General features: G+C 39.3%; 1 protein-coding gene across 1 annotated transcript in view; it reads right to left on the bottom strand.

Moving 5' to 3' along the window:
• LOC130238133 (ryanodine receptor 2-like) overlaps nt 1–23,435 on the bottom strand; it is a 274,083-nt gene that overhangs the window by 112,973 nt on the left and 137,675 nt on the right. Inside the window, 8 exon segments of the mRNA XM_056469038.1 lie at nt 2,479–2,719; nt 7,833–8,153; nt 10,049–10,179; nt 15,342–15,423; nt 19,373–19,611; nt 22,339–22,399; nt 23,006–23,055; nt 23,145–23,266. Of these exon segments, the coding sequence (XP_056325013.1) occupies nt 2,479–2,719; nt 7,833–8,153; nt 10,049–10,179; nt 15,342–15,423; nt 19,373–19,611; nt 22,339–22,399; nt 23,006–23,055; nt 23,145–23,266 (1,247 nt within the window).

The raw sequence follows: 23,435 nt of genomic DNA, 5'->3' as shown, positions 1-23,435 counted from the left end.
CTGATACACTTTCTTAGCAACAGCCTCTGCTGGAACTTTAATGTGGTATCAAAGATTCAAAGCATCTGTAAAACGGCATTTTTTCATCTTAAAAATGTTGCCAGACTTCAATGTATGCTATCAATGTCTGATGCGGAAAAGCTTATTCATGCTTTCATGACCTCTCGATTAGATTACTGTAATGCATTACTAGGCGGTTGCCCTGTTGGCCTAATTAACAAACTTCAGCTAGTTCAAAATGCATCTGCTAGAGTGCTTTCTAGAACAAAGAGATATGCTCATATTCCTCCAGTTCTCTCATCATTGCATTGGCTCCCTTTAAATATTATATAAATTAAACAATTTTATTGACTACCTACAAAGCCCTGAATGAATTAGCTCCACAGTACTTGAGGAAACTCCTGTTGTATTATAGCCCATCACGTCCTCTAAGCTCAATTAATTCTGGACAGTTAATTATTCCCAGAATATCAAAATCAACAGTAGGCAGTAGATCTTTTGCATATCTGGCACCTACTCTGGAACAGCCTTCCTAGCACAGTTCGGGAAGCACACACACTCTGTCAGTTTAAAACTAGATTAACGACACATCTCTTTGCATTAGCATACACATAAAACACACATGCTGCTGAAATCCAAATCCTCTAAAGGATTGTTAGTCTGCATTATTTAGGGCAACCGGAACCGGGAACACTTCCCAAAAGACATTATAATTTGAACGGCATCTGCGCTTATGTTAGTCTTTTTAAATGATTCCCGAGGTTTCCATAATCCTGGACCAGGCCGTATCCTGAGCAGCTGCTTTGGTGGTCATGGAGGAGAGGAGAGCATGAGACTGATCCCTGTAAGACCCCAGTGACAGACAAGTGCTCGCATTGATCCTGAAGGGCCATCTGTAAACCAGCTGGTGACCACTCCCACCTGCAGCTTCTCCACGATGGACGTCCAGCGTTCTCCAAAATTAAACCACACTGAACTGAACTAAACTTCACCACTGAAAACTAAACTGACACTGTTTCAATCCACTATAATCTTCTATGTGAAGCTGCTTTGACACAGTCAACATTGTAAAAGTGCTATACAAATAAAGATGAATTGAACTGAAAGATGAATTGAAAGATTGTGCCAAGATACTTATACTCCTGTACCCTTTCAACCTGTTTTCCATTAAAATGCACCGGTTTCACTTCTGAGGCATTTTTAAAATCAATTACCATCTCTTTCATTTTTCTGATGCTCAGTTGAAGTTCAGCTTCTTTGCACCACTTAAAAACTCATTATGATTATCGCTGTCATTACAATCTGTATTGGTTAACACGGATAAAAAACTGTGTCATCAGCATATTTCACTATGTGAAGTTTCATAAACTAATTTCGAGAGGAGCACGTGATATGATTGAGCACGTCTGGCCACTCATCTGTAATCAGTAATAATCCAATCAGAGTGATCGTAGTTTACTATAAATGGATTATTTTCTCCCTAATGTTTCTATCTTCGTTTGGAAGAATCTCCCCTTCCACCCCATCTCCTCCTTTTCCTCCCTTTTCTAAAGGGGGAGCTCGCGAGACCTACCTGATCTCGGATCTCCTGATAGATATGCTTATCGGGAGCCCTGGGCTCAAATATCTCCGAGCTCAGGGTTCTCTCCCGGGACAGCATGCCAAACCTGCTTTATACGCCAAGCATATCTAAGTGGGAGCTCTTGAAATGGCAATGGTTTTTAGCGCTGCGACATTCATTTGTGTACAATATACAGTAAAAAGAACTGAAAACAGTACGCAACCCTGTGGAGATCCTATTGATGTAAAAAGCATGTCTGAAAACACTCTGTTTCAACATGACTCTCTGCAGGTCAAAAAATCTCAAATCCACAAAACCAAACCATGACTCACTAATAAAATTCACCTTCACCTACATTATACAGCTTAAAATGCATGATACCTTTCACGCACACTGGGCATGCACATATTTTACTGCACTCTTGCAGTCTACCGCTCTAGCAATGGCCATGTTAGAGAAGCTTGAGGGATCAGGGAACAGAATGCAATAGTCCAGAAGAGCAGAAAAAGAGCGATTGTGGATAGCCGCACCTCTGTTTTCAAAAGTCTGCATTTCAGTCCATCTATACTGAAACAGAGCTAAACTTACTGTCGTTAAATGTTTTATATTTGCTTTTATTTTCTATTGCATAACTTCTATTCTCCAATATTTAGATTCTATTGTTATTAATATTATTATATTTTGTTATTGTTGTGACTATTTCAAGGTCACGAGTGGTTGTGTAAGCATTTCCCAGCATATCATACTGTGTATAACTCTGCATGTGACAAATAACATTAGAATTTAAACCGGGTCTTCAGCATTTTCACTTTGTTTTCACGGGTCTAAGATGCAGGAGTAGTACAGAAATGAAATAGTTTTACAGTGTAAACGGCACCAGACCGACTACAATCCTGTGCTGGGTCTCTCTGGCGTACCTGTTGTAGTCGACGAATCGTATGAGCAACGGGTAGAAGGCGTACAGGTCCCGTATGAGGATGGTGAACTCGTCCAGAATGAGAAGCTCAGATTCAGACATCTCTCCTCTGCCCTCGGCCTTCATGTGCTCTTCATCCTGCAGGACCGTGGCCGCCTTCTTCTTCAGCTTCTCCATCAGCGGCAGGAAGTGAGACTTCAGCAGCTGGGATCTGGCTTTACCGATGATGGGCTGAGAAAACACTGAGAAACACACACAAGTCAGCGCTCATGACCTTCCCACACTTACAGTTGAAGTCAGAATTACTAGCCCTCCTGAATTATTCGCCCTCCTGTATATTTTTTCCCTTAATTTCTGTTTAAAGGAAAAAAAGATTCTTTTTCAACACATCTCTAAAACACAATAGTTTTAATAACTCATTTCTAATAACTGATTTCTTTTATTATCTTTGCCATGATCAGGAATGGGCAGTATTTATGATACATGCATTTCACATACAAAATAGTATGTTGTAATTTGTATTTGATGGGGTTTGTGTAAATAGTTTAATTTTTTTTTTTGTATCAAAATACTTTAGTATCTTGTATTTTTAAAATACTGTGAAATACTTTGTAAGAAGTCTACATGATGACATCATAAAAGTGTGGCCTCAGATTGATGCTTTCTCAATTATTTGCCTAAGCTTGAGATGAGAACAGAAAATTGTTTAAGAAGGTGGTCAATCAGGGGCGTTGCTAGATATAAAGCTCTACTGGGGCATGACCCCCCTCTAAAAAATAAATAAATAAAAAATAAACAAAAAAAAAAAATAAATATATATATATATATATATATATATATATATATATATATATATATATATATATATATATATATTGTTATTAAACAATTATTATTCTAAACAATTAATCCTAAATGTAACTGGAAACTATTCATTTAAGAAATCTTTTGCATGAATATTAATTTCATTGGAATGAAATTCTATAGACAATTCTATTGAATACAAAAAAAAAGTTTTATAGAATAATCTGTTGTTTAAGACATGACACGTGGCAGAGAATTAGCTTTATTAAGTTTTACCTCCCTGACTCCTCATCACTTGCTTCATACAAAAAAAATTCTATCAGGAGGCATGCTTATAGTAAAGATCACCATCATATTATTTAAACTTTAGTTTTGACGACTACGTGCCGACACCTCCGTATAAAAGGCTGTTAATGCCGGTTTTGCAACGCATGAGCAGTGGGTGTTTTTTTCGGCATGCGTGTTAACCGGAAATCGCACCGGGAGAAGAGCAGCGCGTGAGGCGCGCGGGTTTGTTTTTTTCTGCGCACATGCAGAGATGCGTCAGTTTACTTTTTGGTTAAACTACATTGCTTTTACCAGCATTGATGTAGCATTGACGTCTTTATTACCACTCTTAATAAATACTTAATTTACTGGGGCACTGGCGATCTTTACTGGGGCACGTGCCTCAGTAAATTGGGTCTAGCGACGCCCCTGTGGTCACTGCTTGGAGTATGGATGGAAGTTACGCAACACACATCAAGAAAATAACAGACAAATGGCAACAAAAGTAAACAATCATTAAAAATAGTACACTGCATAAGACCAGTAATATATAACGGCAGTATAGTGTACAATTTGACATCAGCATCTTTGCTAAAGGAATAAAATATTAGTCCTTAAGAATGGGATGTGGAGCCTTCAGCATTCTCAGCCTCAGTGCTGCAGGTGGAAATGCAGAGGATGTTTAGAAATATAAAACACCAAAAGATGATGCTCTGGTGTTCAGGATGGAGTTTAGGATGGACTGCTAATGTGATGCCAAGAAAATAAGACAAAACAACATAAAAATAAGTCCTACAGTGTCGATCGACAAATGCAGTGCACAGTTAATGAAGAGATTTCTAAGTGGCACAATGCAGCATTTAAGACACAAGTATTTAATAATACTCCAGTCTATTCACCTTATTCTCCGCGTACGAGTGGACGCAGCCATTTGAATCTTTTGGCTTGAGACTTCCGGTCTCATTCCCTTCCATTCATTTTTAGAGGTTAAAAACAGCTCGTTATGCTGCTTGATGTTGCGAACTCATCTTTTCTTATTATATTATTCTACTTTTAGTCATGCAAACACTTGTCTGTAGAGAGAGTTGTTTGATTGTTTTCTGCCGTTTATTATTTCTAGACATTTCTCCCATAGGCAACTGAATCGGAAGTCCTGAAACAATCGCAAAATCGAGCGCACTTCCGCATTGAAGAATAAGGTCAATACAGACTGGTCAAAAACTCCAGACTCCCATTACACTGCAGAAGCAGGACATATATAGAGAGTTTATTTGCAAAAACAGATAACTCCACCTTTTAGAGATATCATGATTTACGTTGTGCATTGAAGAGTTGCAAAAAAAAAAAATAAAAAAACATGACTTATGGAAATGACTAAAGCTGGAGATTTGAGTGGTTTTTAGAAATCCTGTTTTTACATTAGGTATTGAACATTTCAAATGCAAAAAACTACATTCATTGAACAAAAAAAATCCTCTTTTAACATATAAGACTGTTAAGAGATTGTTGCTGTTTGACTGGCCACGCAATGGATGGAAACGCAATGAAGAGATATAGTACTATATTCCAACTCATTATCTACATTATATGGTTTTAACAGTGATTAAACATCTTCAAGACAGGACTTTCTGTATGAAATTTCAGCTTAAAGCGACATTTAAAGGCTTAACTAGGTTAATTAGGGTAAAATTAGGGTAATTAGGCAAGTCATTGTATAACAGTGGTTTGTTCTGGAGACAATCCAAAACTAATACTGCTTAAGGGGGCAAATAATATTGACCTTAAAATGGCTTTAAAAAATTAAAAACTGCTTTTATTCTAGCCGAAATAAAACAAATAAGACTTTCTCCAGAAGAAAAAATATTATAGGAAATACTGTGAGAAATTCCTGAATTTGTTCAACATCCTTTGGGAAATATTCAACCCAGGCTCATTCTGAGAACGTAGTCCCGTGGACGTTTCTGGAGACCGCGAAATACGTAGCCGGGGGTACGTACGGCTGCATTTCATTTTTTTAAGCGAACGCTGCGGGGCGGTGTGACGCCGTTCCTTTCGGCGCTTGCCGGCCGGCCGGCCAGCTGGCCGCTCGCCTCCGTGTGGAGGGCTTTCCCGCTGCAACCAGTTTGTCCGGTTAGCTCTTCGTGTACTCTGGCGGACTCGAGGCGCAGAGAGGGGCTGACCACTACGACGACCGGGTTCGAGTCCGGGGAATAGCGGTTCCAGAAATCAGGTAAGACAACAAAAACAAAATCCAAAAAATGAAGCGAACAAGTTCGTCACAGGGTGAGAATGTGGTCAAAATCTGAAAACGTAAAAATCAGACGAGGGCTTTTCTTTTCCTCGGCGGCTTTTGTGAATCGTCGTTGCTTGGGTTTAGGGATGGAGGAGGGTGGGTCAGCCGATTGGCCGGTCGCACGGTCAATCATTCTGTCATCCAGGCAGACAGGCGGAAGGTCGTTCGACAGCGGCCTCTAGCGGGTTTACGCCAGAACGGCGCGGGAAAAAGCGCGCACAGCGGCCTCTCGCGGACTCGCAAAAACAAAAACTGCAAAAATACGTACCTCCCGGGACGTATTTCGCGGTCTCCAGAAACGTCCCCGGGACTACGTTCTCAGAATGAGCCTTGGTTGGAAATATTTGAGAAAAAAAAATTTGGAAAAAAATTTATAATATTTTAGGGAAAAAAAAAGGGGAATAATTTTGCCCTCAACTGTACTTTTAACTTTTACATTGGTATTTGGTACTTTGTAGTAATTTGATTTGTTTTATGGGTATTCTACTTTACGATGAATACTGGTATCTTGAAAAATATCTAGTCAAATATGATGTGCTGTCATCATGGCTAAGCGAAAAGAAATCAGTTATTAAAACTATTATGATTAGAAATGTGTTGAAAACAAATAAACAGATAAAAGAGTTGCACTCCGAGCAACCATCTACATGTTTCTTGAATATTATGAAATTACATCATGTTTTGCAATGAAAAAAGTGACAGTATTTTCAAATCTGTGAGGTATACTAATCATTTTGAACACCACTGTCTATAACATACCTGTCAACCCTCCCGTTTTTCTCGAGATTCTCCCGTATTTTACAGTTATATCCCACTATCATCCCGCAAAGGTATTTTCCCGTATTTTCAGTCTTTCTCTGAAGGGTGGCATATAAACATTAAACAGCCGAGCCTCCCTATACGCAACCCATACCGCCGAACCACCGGGGGCCGCCCTTTGCTCTTAAATGTGAGTCTGTTCTGTGCTTACACTTTGTTTAGGCATGAAAACAAATACATAATACTTATAAAAACGGCAGGATTCCCTTCCTTTTCATTACAGGTACTGTCTCCCATTCATATGCAATCCTCAAAACAGTCATATAGCGGTGCGTGACTGTCAACTTATGCACTTCCTAGTGATCAATAGACGCTGTTTCCCAAATGTATTCTGTACACACGATTTGAAGCGGAGTGAAAGTCTGGGTTTTGGGTGCGTGTTTGAACAGACATATACACATAATTAATAATAATAATATCTAAAGATGTCGATCTTGGTGTTTTTTTTTCAAACACAACTAATTTCGTCCTAAATGAGCATAAAAAGTTAGGAAAGCAATCAAAAGCTTTCATTATAACGTTAGATGTGTGCGTTTTTAAAGTGAGACCTGTTATTTAATGTAATGAAAAGAAACAAATCTAAATAAATAAGAGATTCATTCGTTGCTCTTTAATCAGAATGTGTAAGTTATACAGTGAAGAAACGGCTAATGAGATTTGATAGCTTGATTCTATTTCATTATAATAGCTATTAATTTTAATAAGCTCAACTGTTTGAAAATGTATTTGCTATTAATGTACACTATTTAATTTTTCTTGTGTAAATAATAACAATAAAACATATTACTGACCATTTAATGTAAAATGGTTGTCGGGGGAATCCCTTATTATGGTAGGCATATCCCTTATTTTCACATCCCAATGTTGACAGGTATAGTCTATAACCATAATTCTACTCAAATGTCTTAACCCATGGGTCTCAAACTCAATTCCTGGAGGGCCGCAGCTCTGCACAGTTTTGCTTCAACCCTTATCAAACAGCTGATCCAACTTATAAAGGTGTACGAGACTCTATTGAACAACTGGATTATTTGGATCAGCTGTTTGATTAGGGTTGGAGCAAAACTGTGCAGAGCTGCGGCCCTCCAGGATTTGAGTTTGAGACCCATGTCTTTACAGGTGTATTGAGACATTCAGCTGTGAGAATGTAAGAGTAGCGCTGATGTGTGTACCGGCGAGTCTCTTCATCCAGGCTCCCTCATCAATGCCCAGGTTGTTGAAGATGATCTTGAGGATGTTTCCCAGCAGTGTGTTCATGTGTTCAGAGGTCAGAGACGTGCAGCAGCTCTCGGCGCGCTCGGGGTTGCTCTCGGGTCCGTGTTCCCACCAGTGCGACATGTAACTGCACAGCATGGGCAGAACCACCTCCATCACATGAGGCATCTGTGTGTAGCGCATGCCCGACTCGGCCAGATCCATGATCTCCTCCAGCGCTCGCTCCAGAGACGGAACCTGCACACACACCTCGCCCACCTCAGCCGGCAGACCCAGAGCTGGCCAGAACACACACATATACACATCAGATCACAGAAGATATGCGCACACACACACAACACACACACAACACACACACACAAACAACACACAGCAGAACATATTCACACCACAAAACATAAACAACATACACACACACACACAACACACACACACAAACACAGAACATATTCACACCACAAAACATAAACAACATACACACACACACACAACACACACACACAAACAACACACAGCAGAACATATTCACACCACAAAACATAAACAACATACACACACACACACACACACAAACACAGAACATATGCACACCACAAAACATAAATAACATACACACACACACACAACACACACACACAAACAACACACAGCAGAACATATTCACACCACAAAACATAAACAACATACACACACACACATACACACAAACACAGAGCATATGCACACCACAAAACATAAATAACATACACACACACACACACGCACACAACACAGAACATATGCACACCACAAAACATAAATAACATACACACACACACACACACACACACACACACTATAGAACACACAAACATGCACACACCACACATAAACATACACACACATTCAAACAACACACCACACACACATACACACATGCATGTCACAAAACATAAACAATATACACACACTATAGAACACACAAGCATGAACACACCACACATACACACACACACTCACACACAACACAGAACATATGCACACCACAAACCATATACACACACCACAGAGCACACACACACACACACACACACACACACACACACACACACACACACACACACACACACACATACCACAAAACAAACATGTGCATGCACACACCACAGAAGGCACACATCACAGAACACACACACCACAGAACATATACCACACACACACACACACCACAAAACAAACATGTGCATGCGCACACCACAGAAGGCACACATCACAGAACACACACACCACAGAACATATACCACACACACACACACACACACACACACACACACACACACACACACACACACACCACAAAACAAACATGTGCATGCACACACCACAGAAGGCACACATCACAGAACACACACACCACAGAACATATACCACACACACACACACACACACACACACACACACACACACACACACACACACACCACAAAACAAACATGTGCATGCACACACCACAGAAGGCACACATCACAGCACACACACACCACAGAACATATACCACACACACACACACCACAAAACAAACATGTGCATGCGCACACCACAGAAGGCACACATCACAGAACACACACACCACAGAACATATACCACACACACACACACACACGCACACACACACACACACACACACCACAAAACAAACATGTGGATGCACTAACCACAGAAAGCACACATCACAGAACATAAACGCCACACACACATACAACACACACACACACGCCCCAAAACAAACATGTGCATGCACACACCACAGAAGGCACACATCACAGAACACACACACCACAGAACATATACCACACACACACACACACACACACACACACACCACAAAACAAACATGTGCATGCACACACCACAGAAGGCACACATCACAGAACATATACCACACACACACACACACACGCACACACACACACACACCACAAAACAAAACAAACATGTGGATGCACTAACCACAGAAAGCACACATCACAGAACATAAACGCCACACACACATACAACACACACACACACGCCCCAAAACAAACATGTGCGTGCACATATATTACAGAACACACACACCACAGAACTTATACCCCACACACACACACACACACACATATGTGATGTGAGGCTGCGGTTCAGGAGTGTGTCGCACCTGCTCTCTCTCGGGATCCTTTACAGTTGTATATGGAGTACGTGTTGTGCTTGTTCAGACTGGGTTCCAGGAAAGCCACAGGAAATGCGCTGGAGAAGGCAGCTAAACACTCGCCCAGAGCCGGACGCTGCCTGAACACACACACACACACACACACACACACACAGAAAACACACAATTATACTTTATTTTAAGGTAAAATCCTCGCAACTAACAAACTATTAACTATGATTTGCCTCAATAAACTCAAAATTTGCTGCTTATTAATAGTTATTAGAGCGCGGGGCACGGAGTAACGCGGGGTTAAATGTAACAGGGAGGTTTAAGGTATTTGCTCAGGGTTAACCATGGCATGCTTCTGAGGTTCTTCTGACATTTATTGAAAATTTTAAGACATTTATTGTCTTCCTGACAATTATTAAAAAAGTTTGCGCAAATTTGGAGAAGAGTCACAGGAGAAACCATTTTTGCAGCATAAAAGTATTTTTTATTATAGTCTATATTTTTATTTTTAGGAGTTTTCACCTTTACTTTGACAGGACAGCAAAGAGAATTGACAGGAAAGCATGGGGAGCAGAGAGAGGGGAAGGTTCAGCATAGGACCTCGAGACGGGAATCGATCCCAGGTCGCTGCAGACACCGGAGTGCATGTGTTGGTGCACATTCCACTACGCCATAGGCACCGACGTAATTTTTATTATGGTCAATATTTTTTATTTTTAAAAATCTGTGAAAGTATGAACATGAAATCTTATATTGTTGTGAACACCATCTTCTAGGCTAAAAGATGAAACTATTTTGAAAGATGTAAGAAACACACAGTGACTGCCAGCCGGTTTTGAAGACAGACACACGACACAGCGGGGTTAGCTGTAACAGGCTGTATAATTAAGCCAAACACTGTTGAACACCAATTAACAAACACAATATTGTTTTAATTTTGAGTGTAATGTTGAGAACTTTTTAAATAAAATGATTTTTAATAGAATTTATTTATTTTTTGATAGACAAAAACTATTTTATTGCTAATACTACAAATAAATGCAGTGTATAATAATGGATAATAATCCAAATAAATCCAAATGTTTATCCAATCAATAAATAAACATACTGTGCTGTGTAGAATAAAAAATAAATTGAGTTAGGTACAGAGAAAATATAGCTACTATTTAAAGTAAACTAAATTTAAATGAACTGTGTGTAATCTGCCTTTTTAAGCATGTGTTACAACTAAACCTCTGTCTGTTACAACAGGTGGGGTAAATAGTAACATTTTAACTCCTGGCACTTTTAGCAACACTGCACAGAAACCACAGGTCCGGCGATCATACTTTCAGTGCTCATTTGGAAGAGAGGCTTGTGTTTTGTAACACAAAACACAAGTTGGTGTTATTTCTAACACCAATACTTTGTTTATTATTTGACCAAAACCAAAAAGTGTTACTTTTGGCTCGTTTCCACTGACTGGTACGGTACGGTACGGTTCGGTTTGGTCAGGTCACCTTTATCAAGCTTGCGTTTCCACTAACAAGGGTACCCTTTTGGTGGGCGTGGTGTAGGACAGAAAGTTTCAGTCGACGTCATTTTCGCTCGAGGAAAGTCTACAATAAAGCTGTACAGGTCACTTACATATCATATGAGAAGCACTTCTCACAGAACAGACGCTTTACACACATAAATACTTGTGTAGAAATGTTTATTACTAACTTTTCAATGAACATGAGTTGATTATAACTGCAGATCTGTGCGAAACAGCCTACTGTAATGTCTGTAATTATATCAAATAACTAAATAAATAAATGAACATATATAAACACATACAGTCCCTTACAGTCTCCGATATGTTCCCAACTACAGAAGAACTACATATAGCAGACATTTCGCCAGTATTTAGGTTCAAAACAACACAAAATATAGCCTACAGTCAGTGTAAACCTCTCATCTGTGTCTGTAATCTTCAGCAGCACATGTAGCCTCTGTTAGAGAGTAATTCCATCATTCTCGGTTCATAATAGTCCAAAAGGTGATAATAACAATAATAGTTAAACAAGGCATTTTGTTCATGTTTGCTGAATAGTAATGTGCTCCTTTTTTCCGGCTTCTCCTTTGTTTCTTCACGCTTCACTCTCGCGTTTGTCAGTGTCTGACAGGATCAGGTTTCAAAAGCACGTCAATAATCAAGCGCAGGTTATTATCATCAGCTCAAAAAGTTATTTCAGATATAATGTTAGACGTGCAGCGAACGCAAGGAAAAAGCGAAAACGCTCTGCTCTTCTTCTTGGCTATGTGGCTGTTCATCCAGACGACGACAAGGTTTGTTTGATCCCGGATCGACCATGGCTCGTTATTATATGTATATATAATTCCGCTGTAATGTCTCGGCTCTTCGGCTGTGCGTGTATTTTTTTAACATGGCGGGTTTTTTTGTTTTCATTCTGGCTTGTTGCGTAACCGAATGACGCCTCTCTGTAAACCAATAGCGTTCAGCTGCAAGTCTAGCTCCGCCTTTTGGTACCCTTTCTCGTGTTTGGTACCCTTTCGAAAGGGTGCCAAAAAAGTGGTACGGTACGGTACGCTTTTTGACAGTGGAAACGGCCATAAAAGCGTACCAAACCGGACCGTACTGTACCGTACCGTACCACTCAGTGGAAACAGGCCTTTAGTGCCCCGCTCTCATGCAGAAAAGGACTATATATTAGGGGCATCAAAATTAATTGTTTGTCAGTGCACCGCGATGCATATGGGGAAAATTCGATAGCGGTTCAGTAATAGTGTCAAGGTTCTGCCACTCTGGTCTTGTAAATTCTTGTTGTGGTGGTAGAGTCCAGACACTAGCTCTGTCTTGTCCTGTATGTCATTGTGTCTCTGTTCTGTCATTGTGTCTCTGTATGGGCGCCATTGTGAGCATTTTTCCTGCCAGCCCAGTCAAGTTAGTTTTTGCCTTTTTATTAATGTTTCCCCCTCAAGGTAGTTTATTTAGCCTTTTATTACATTTTTTTATAAATAAATACCTATTTTTTGTCTGCAATTGAGTCCTCGCTCCTTTTCATCACCCACGTGATAAATAGATCATAACCTGTTATTATATACTGGCGTCATTTATCCCATATGCGCGATGTGGCGGAGGCGAGGGCGAGTAAATAAAACGCTCCTACTACTTAAAAGGTAGATAATTACGCACAATTCAGCTGCTTGTGAGTTTGCTGGAAAATCTTTCATTGACACTGAAGAAGGCACAGCACACGAGCAGCTATTTCACTACTATGGAGAAATGCTGTAAACTCCATCTCTGCCTCTCTCTCACTTTGGACGTTTGACCCAATGGCGTGTTTGTGAGGTAACCTTTCCTCTCTGCTGTTAAAGCGATACTTGTGGATCCAGACAAGAGTGTGCCTGTGTAACCCCGCCGGTCCTACGCCACCCAACCTGCTCCAAGCTGGTATCGAACCGGCGACCTTCCGCATGGGAGTCGGTTGCTCTAACAAGGAGACTAAAAACCATGGCCTCTAGCGTCTGTCGCTAGAGCACCTTTAGAGGTCAGAGGAGTGAGGTTTACCTGCACAGCACTTCACTAGCTGGCCTCCGTTACACCTGTGGTGTGAGTTTTCTCCACTGTATCTATTACGGATTACCTGTGATAACCGCGTTTAATGTGCATATAGACTGTAACCGCGGCTGTTCTTCTCGCGTCACTCATCGGTCAACAGTGCTTTCACTGCTAAAGCAAAGCGCAGCCCTTTCTGTTGAGCGGGTGAAGACAATGACAAATCATAGGGGTGTAAGCTGTCCTGTCAGCGCTCCGGGATAATATTGACATGAGTTTATTTGCTATAAATGCTCATGCAGTCTTCTGTGCACATATTGGAGTTTTGTTTGATCCATTCAGAAAGAGGGTTTTCTTTGAGCAGGTCAAATTAAAGATACAGTTCATCAGTTCATATATCTTACTGCTTGTATTAAAGGACAAAATAGTATTACAAATAATATTTAAATATTAATATATTTACAGATTTTAATTTTAAAAAATTATTGTGTTGTGAAGAAAAAATCTAATTAAGTATGACAAGCATCGTCAATGCACCAAGATGCATCGAGATATCGAATTGAACCGAATCGATGGCATGATAATCGTAACCGAACCAGGAGACCAACACAAAATAATCATTCATATTTTGATTATTGATAATATTTACATAATTATGGAGGTTATGCATCACTGAGAGACTTTTTTGTTTGGTTATTTTGTTGTTTAATTTTATATCTTTATGTATCCTGTATGTGTATGAGTATATATGTATACACGTATGGATATACACAGTACAGCATATGTATATGTAATATGATATGTATGCGTATATACATACATACATGCATACATACATACATACATATATACACACACATGTTTTTATTTGACTTTTTTTACACTGGATATAAAAAAAAATCCGGGCGACGCAGTGGCGCAGTAGGTAGTCGCCTTACAGCAAGAAGGTCGCTGGTTCGAGCCTCGGCTGGGTCAGTTGGTGTTTCTGTGTGGAGTTTGCATGTTCTCCCTGCGTTCGCGTGGATTTCCTCCGGGTGCTCCGGCTTCCCCCACAGTCCAAAGTCATGTGGTACAGGTCAAATGGGAAGGCTAAATTGTCTGTAGTGTATGTGTGTGAATGAGTATGGATAGATGTTTCCCAGAGATGGGTTGCAGCTGGAAGGGCATCCGCTGTGTAAAACATATGCTGGATAAGTTGGCGGTTCATTCCGCTGTGGTGACCCCAGATTAATAAAGGGACTAAGCCGAAAAGAAAATGAATGAATGAATAAAATATCCTAAAAGAAATCTATAACAATTAAGTTTAAAAAACATTGAAAAAAATAATAACGTTTAATTAAGGTTTACAATGCAAATCCAATTAGATCCATTTATTTGTTAAACAAAGCAAGTCTCTCATATAATACATCTACTAAAAGACAGAAAATAATACTTGTATTTGTGCTAGTATTGTATTTGTTACTGTATTGTAAATAAATCATATTTAAACATTTGCATAATATTCAATAATATTACTTACAGTATTATTACCACTGAATAAATATAAATATTTACACACATTTACAGACTCAATGATAGGCTAAAACATCTGCGGATTTCTCCATGCAGAGATTCTGTGTGGGCCTAGTAACAAGACACTAGTTAATAGTGAGAGTTAGTAAAGTGTTAGCAAAGGCTCAGTTTAGAAATGTAGTCTTAATAAATCTGATTAAATCTAATCACTCAGGTGATGTATTTGTCTTCACTTACCTTTCAACATAAATACTTTTACTGGTTCCTAGTGAGTACAAATTGTTCAATATGCGATAGCAGGAAACCTGGACATCATCCACTGCAACGACAGAAAACATGAGATCTGAGACACGTCAGCACTCACTGACCACATTTACATGGACATCAGTGATCGAATGATTTGCCTTAATCTGAATAAGATAATAATATGATTAAGGTGTTTACATGAGCTGCTTTTTAAATGTTCCTTTCATGTTCTCATTTTACATGTTATACTACATCGCTCGGTTAACGTCATTGCGTCAGCTTTCGATGCTTGTTTCCTCCCGCGACAACGGTTTGTGTTTGTCATGGCACCGTATGTGATTTAGGGCTTTCCGTTTTTAATTGCGACAATTTCAACTGCAGTTAATTTCTCACAATATGCGTCCAAACAGACGAAATTCTCAAGCAACAGGCCAGCTCCAGTGGTGAAAAGAGTACTGAAAAATCATACTTACTGTAAGTAAAAGTACCATTACTTGCCTAAAAGTTGTAAATATTATTAAATATTATTAAAGTATGAGTAAAAAGTAGACCTTTCAAAAGTACTCAAGAGTAGTGAGTAATGAGTATTACGCTGTAAAAAAACTGATGCATTTACATTTAATTTGTGTGTAAACGTAACATTCTGTAGTGCATTTAGTTATTGCCCAGCAAATAAAATTAGGTTAGATTGAGGTTGTGCTGTAAGGTGACCAAAATTCAATGTCTAGCCAGCGTCTAAGGATTTATGTTGTGTTAGAAAGTGACCAAAATCAACATGCGATCGTTGTAACTCATGCAAGGCAGACCTAACCCATATGTTTTGGTCATGTGATAAGCTGAGATGATTTTGGTCTTCGATAGTTGAGATTTTAAACTCTGCCTTCAATTTAAGAATTCAACCTAATCCGGTAATGGCTTTGTTTGGAGTACCAAATGAGGACATGCATATAGCCAAAGGAATAGAAAATGCCTTCGCCTTTAATAGCCAGAAGAAGAATTCTTATAGAGTGGAAATCACCAATGCCACCTAAACTGTCACTTTGGCTTATAGTGATGTAATGCTATTTTTGAAAACAGAAAAAATTTAATATTTTCTCAGAGGATCAACCAAAACATTTTTCAAAACATGGGACACTTTAATAATTCATATTGAGATCAATGTACTCCTCCAACCATGGATACCCCCCCAAACACCCCACCCCCTGCCTCCCTTTTTATTTTATTTTATTTTTTTAATTAAGATTATTTTATTATTAATTTTTGTAATCCATTTCTTTTTCTTAATAATTTATTATGTTCATTTGTTTCAGTGTATTTAAAAAAAAATAATAATAAAATAAAAAAAACCTGTCATCGAATACCTGTAATGTATTGTACTTTTTGTCAAAAACACAATAAAAATAAATAAATAAATAAAAGAAAGTGACCTAAATCCAACATTGAGCCAACATCTTAAACCACCGTCATATTGACGTCAAATACTGACATCATGGTTTCCGCTACATTTATTCTTCCATGGAGGGGCGCCACGTCAAAATTGATCCTGCCACGGCTACATTACAGCTTCTCATTCAAAACATTCAGTCGTGTCTTTTTTTAATAGCGGGTGATAACCTGCTTTTCTGTAACAATAGTAGTGCTGTGCGTTATTTGTTTAACCCTCTAAGGTTACGTGCTGACTGACTGACTTGCTGACTGATGCCAACAAACACGACGTTCAACCGTTTCACTTTACCTCAGGACGCATTATTGCAGCTCTGTAGGTCTATTGGAGACATTCATAAATATTCCTTGCAAATTAAATAAATGTTGGAGACATGCTTGTTACATAAACGCACTAAATCACACTTCAGTAGCGTTTATTTAAGAGTGCACAAGAAGATCTGCGCTTGAAGCGGCTTATATTTGAGGGGGCGTGCAAGAAGTTTATGCACGAGCAGAAGAATTCGGCGTGCAAGCAAAGAGATCCGCATGCTCATAGGCTATTACATAAATGCGATCTGTGCTCACGACATTTGTCATTGAAATAACGCCACAGGTAGTTGGCAGATCTGTGTAAAAAAGGCCTGCTGCCACAGCTGGAAAAAATCCTAGAGGAAACACTGGACATGGTATGGCAACTACAATACAACGTCTGATAGAGGTCATAGTAGTAGCGTTCACACAACGTCTGTAACATCATTAGACATTGACACTTGGTTGATTTTAGGTTGATGTTGTACATTGGACATTGACGTCAGCCTGACATTGGGTTCTCACGCCAACCTGATTTTCATTTCCAAACAAAATGCAACGTCCCCGCGACGTTGAGGTACAACGTTAATCTAACGTCATGTTGACGTCCTGTACCTGCTGGGTGTTTAAAGCCATTTCAGTCATCATACAGTAAACAGCAGTCATTTTCTCATCAGTGACATGCATCTAAATAGTCTCTGGGTCATTGCAAGTAAAGATTTTGGACATCTTCTTGGACAATTTTAATTCTTCCAAACAGTTTGATGCATTTCTAAATCACACGTCTTGAGGTAGTTCGGTGATTTACCTTTTATGTGTGATTTGATTGGACAAGAATCACAGGACTGATTTTTCTAATCCCCATAGACAAGCAAAACCAAAGTAGTGACAGCAGGTTGAAGTAAAGTAGTGGAGTAAAAGTACAGATACTGCACTAAAATGCACTCAAGGGAAAGTAAAAGTACACATTTATAAAACTACTCAGTAAATTACAATTCCTGAGTAAAACTACTCAATTACTGTCATTTGAATATTTGTAATTTGTTACTTTACACCACTGGCCAGCTCTGACATTTCATTGGCTAACTTTTCATTCATACCCCCCGCAACATACTAGATGAGAGCATAACCCCCGATTCCTGCTCGCACCAAAAACATGCTCTCTTGCTTGAAGCCATTCTCATTTGTTCGTGGTCAAATGCCTGACAACTGTTTGTGTGTGTGTCCTGTCACAAATGTAGTAAAAAGAACTACAAAACGGTAAGTTTAAGGAGTTTACATGTCTTTAGTGCTCTTCAATAATGCCACTAATATAGGAACACTCCCAACACAGGCTCATTTTGAAAACGTAATCCTGCGGATGTTTCTGGAGACCGTGAATTATGTAGCCGGGAGTACAGATGGCTTCATTTCATTTTTTTAAGCAAACGCTACTGGGCGGTGTGACGCCGTTCCTTTTTGCGCTTACCGGCTGACCGCTTACCCCTTGTGGTGGGCTTTCCCACTGCAACCAGTTTGTCCAGTCAGCTTGTCGTGTACGTCAGCAGACTTGAGACGCAGAGAGGAGATGACCACGACGGGGTTTGAGTCCGGGGAAGAGCGGGTCCAGAAATCAGGTAAGACAAAAACAGAACCCAAAAAATAAAATGAACAAGTGAATAACAGGGTGAGAATGTGGTAAAATCCGAAAACGTGGTAAAAATCAGACAAGGACTTTTCTTTTTCTGGACGGCTTTTGTTAATCGTTGGTTGGGTTTTAGGGAAGTAAGTGGGCGCGCGGGTCAATCGATAAAATTGGTTGGGTTTAGGTAGTAGGAGGGTGGGTCAGTCGATTGGTCAGTCAGTCAGTCAGACAGACGTTCGGTTGACAGCGGCCTCTGGTGGGTTTACGCGAGAACAGCGGGCGCGAACGGCACTCGCGAGAGAAATCTGAAATAGGAAAAAGCGGAGGCAGCGGCCTCTCGTAGATTCGTGAGAACAAAAACTGCAAGAATACATACCTCCCGGCACGTATTTCGTGGTCTCCAGAAACGTCCACGGGACTACGTTTTCAGAATGAGCCTGGGTTGCACACTCCACAGGTCTTAATTCCCTTTCTGTTTAGCTCCACTATGACTTTAGTCGGATTAAGATCATCAAAAACATTGCTGTTTATATGGTAGACTCTTAATCTAAATCATATTAAAATCAGAGTATTGGTGTTCATGTAAACGTACTCATTGATGAGCTAATCCCCAGCTGATCTGAATCTGCAGAGTGTGTGTGTGGTGTGATGCAGATGTGCTCACGTATGAGATCTTCTCCAAACAGATTCTGTCCGATGTGTTCGAAGAGCGAGGAGAGCACCGGCAGCAGAGCCACAGTGGTGTAGTTGATGATCTGCGTGACTCCTTTGGGTTGACTGCGTGTGTGTGTGAACTGACCCTGGCGCAGGTTTTCCATCGTCTTCTCCAGATCCTCTGCCGCATTATCAAAGAAGGCCCTGAGAGCTGCTTTGACGGAGTCCTGACCGGTCTTCATCACAGTCCTGCACACAAAGCCTTTTTGAGTGTTCATCTCATCAACATCTGCGCCCTTCATATATTTGGTAACACTTCACAATAGGTTGTATCAGTTAATGCATATACTAACATGAACAAACAATGAACAACACATTACAGTATTTGTTCATGTTAGTTAAGGGTAATGAAAATACTGGTGTTTATCATGTTTATACAGGTTTGCTTTAACTAATGTTAACAAGCATCAATTTGGATGTCAATAATGCCTTAGTAAATGTTGAACTTTGATTATTAAATGCTGTACAATTATTCTTCATTATTAGTTCATGTTGCTAAATACATTAACTAACGAAACACACTTATTGCAAAGTGTGACCATATACTTCTATAATCTCCAGACCTGTCATGATAAACACCCATACACACTCATTCATACTCATACACTACGGCCAATTTAGCTTACCCAATTCACCTGTACAGCATCTGTTTGGACTTGTAGGGGAAACCGGAGCACCAGGAGGAAACCCATGCGAACGCAGGAAGAACATGCAAACTCCAAACAAAAACGCCAACTGACCCAGCTGAGGCTTGAACCAGCAACCTTCTTGCTGTGAGGCGAACGTGCTACCCACTGCGCCACTGATTATATACTGATTATATAATAGAATAATAATGGAAATAGGCCTTAGGACTAATACTTCTCATTCTTAAGAGTCTGATGTCCTAATATAAACTTGACCTGGTAATTTAGGATGGAAACATCCTTGAAAACTGCTTTAAAAGGACAGCTCACTCAAAAAAGATAAAAATGACTGACTATTTACTAGTAATAAATGATTAGATGTATTTATAAAATTTTTTTGGAAATTGAGATTCATGCATTATCTGAAAGCTGAATAGATAAGCTTTGTATTGATGCATTTTTTTTTACAACTATTTAAAAATCTGAAATCTGGGGGTGCAAAAAAAAAATGTAAATACTGAGAAAATCATCTTTAACCTCTTAAAGCCCATGTGTTTTTTACATGCAGTTTTATTTCTCTTTGCTATTTGGGCTTAATGGCGACGCAGTGGCACAGTAAGTAGTGCTGTCGCCTCATAGCAAGAAGGTCGCTGGTTTGAGCCTCGGCTGGGTCAGATGGCGTTCTCCCTGTTCTCCCTGGTTCGGTGGGTTTCGGGTGCTCCGGTTTCCCTCACAGTCCAAAGACATGAGATACAGGTGAATTGGGTATGCTAAAATGTCCGTAGTGTAGGAGTGTGACTGAGCGTTTATGGATGTTTCCCAGAGATGGGTTGCAGCTGGAAGAGCATCTGCTGCGTAAAATATATGCTGGATAAGTTGGCGGTTCATTCCGCTGTGGTGATCCCGGATTAATAAAGGGAGTAAGCCGAAAAGAAAATGAATGAATGAATATTTGGGCTTATTAGAACCTAATTAGAATAAAAACCTAAGTATCTTCTTTTGATACGATGTACTTTTAGAGAAAAATGATGTCTATATATGTGGACTCGTGGTCCCAATTTACATAAAACACTTTTCCTGACTGTTTTTAATGCATAAAATATAAAAAAAATTTTTGCACTTGCTTTGACTATCAGAGAGTAAAAACAACATGTTTTCCCATTTTGGACAGTTAAAAATAGTGTTTGGGATATTTCATATGCTGTAAAACAGTTGCAGGATGACACTGTGTGTCTGTAACTAAATATAAAACATTCAAAGTATTTTAAATAGACACTTAAGAGCTCAAATGTGCTGTCCACATATGTGACCACTTAAGCCCTAGGAGGATAAAGGTCCCATAAAGTGCTTTGAAATGTAAATTTTTTTATTCAATGTTAGAAGTAATCTCAACAGAAAAATAAGTAAGTAAGTAAGTAAAGGTTTATTTATATAGCACCTTTCCCAGACATTGAGTCACAAAGTGCTTTACAATAAGACAAAACAAGTAAAAGAACACATAACAATTAAAAAACATGTTAAACATATTAAAACAAGTTAAAATATCCAAATACAGATCCAAATACAGAAACACTGATACTGTTAATTAAAAGCTTAACCAAAAAGATGCATCTTTAAGTGCTTTTTAAAAAGTTCAACTGATCCCAGAGTTCTCAGTGCTATCGGCAGAGAGTTCCAGAGCCGTGGGGCCACCACACAGAAAGCACGGTCACCTTTAGTCTTAAGACGAGTTCTGGGAATGGCTAACGGGTCTTTGAAGACCTTCTCCAGAAGACCTCAGAGACCGGCTACATGAGTGAAATAAATAGAGGCTGGGATATAGAATAGACGTGAAAAAGTTGTTAATCCGTTTTGACGGGAAGTGCAAGATTTGGATGTTTCTACTGGATCAGTTTTATATTTTCTAAACACAAATTTAGTCACTGTTTTGGAGCACACTAGCGTATAGATATCCTTAGTATAGATTATCCTTAGTCTTAACTAACAGACTCAAACTAACATCAAAATGTTTTTAATTCTATTTAAAAATGATCACACTGATCATTGCTAATAAAACATTTAATTTTGATATATTTACAGTATAAAAATGAGCATATTCATAATATTCAAATGACTTCTGACATACCAAAAAATAGATCATTTTGACCCATACACTGTCATTTTTGCTATTGTCAAGAATATTCCTGTGCAACACAAGACTGGTTTTGTGCACTAGGGTCACATATATTAATTATTGTTCAGGCCTGATAATCTCATAACCGTTGATGTAACAGTAATGAATCCCACTGACCTGGCGTCCAGCGTCTGTCCCAGGATGTGCAGGCAGTTGACAATGGACGTTGCATCATTTCCTGCCAGAAACACAGCGGCGCTCATCTCACACACACTGATCATCCAAACAAACATGCTTTTCACATTCTCTAGCAGCGCCTAACTTTAGCTTAAAGAGACAGGCACGAGATGTGTGTTATCAGAGAACTGCACACACTGAACTCATCAAACAGCATCAGATCCTCTCAGACAGAGATTGAGACTGATTTGATCATATTTCTGCCTGCTTGAGCTCAGATAAACAGCTTCAAGAGAAAAGACTCCAATCTCTAAACTAGAAAAGAGTAATTATGTCTTTTTCATCTCAATACTTTTTATCTTACAGTTGCCAGTTCATATCTTGAACATCATGCGATATGTTTTATCATCCAATCTTAAACACCACACGTTGTTTTTACAACAAGCTTGTTATTTCTGTTTCTGTCATTGAAATAGTTGGCATCAGGGATCTGTCCTGTTCTTGCAACTTTTTTCTTGCATTTCTGATTGATCATAATTGTGAGTTTGTATCTTGTAATTCCAAATAAACATGCAATAATATGAACGGTGACATAAATAGTCGCATTTAAATATAAAATGCCTCAAAACACACGCATATCAAACTACAAAACATATGTTTCTCTTACCAAACAATGAGATCCGGTGTCGCACCAGAACACCCAGCTTACAGAACAGGCTGAGAGTCACGAGAACGGGGAGTAAGAATCAATAAATGATAAATACATTCAATAAATCCATCAGACTCAAGTAGATTCAGAGGTTTACCTGGTCACCATCTCCTTCTCTTTATTGGAGGCATGGCCGCCGCTGCTGATTGGTCGAACAGCAGTGGACAGGAAGTAGAGCCGGTGATTTTTAAAGTACTGATCCACTAGTGGCAGAACAACCTGGAAATGAGAGAAACAACCATTTGATCAATGCAAAGAAATTAGGGCCGTTAAGCCAAACTTCCCTGACTTTTCTCTGACTAAAAAGCATTTCAATGACATCTAATGAACGTAAAAAGGTGGCTGTTGTGCTTATATATTAATAATATGTGTAAATAAAAACATAATA

This window comes from Danio aesculapii, chromosome 12 (assembly GCF_903798145.1).
Source record: "Danio aesculapii chromosome 12, fDanAes4.1, whole genome shotgun sequence".
NCBI lineage: Eukaryota > Metazoa > Chordata > Actinopteri > Cypriniformes > Danionidae > Danio > Danio aesculapii.
This window is presented reverse-complemented; position numbering and strand designations above follow the sequence as displayed.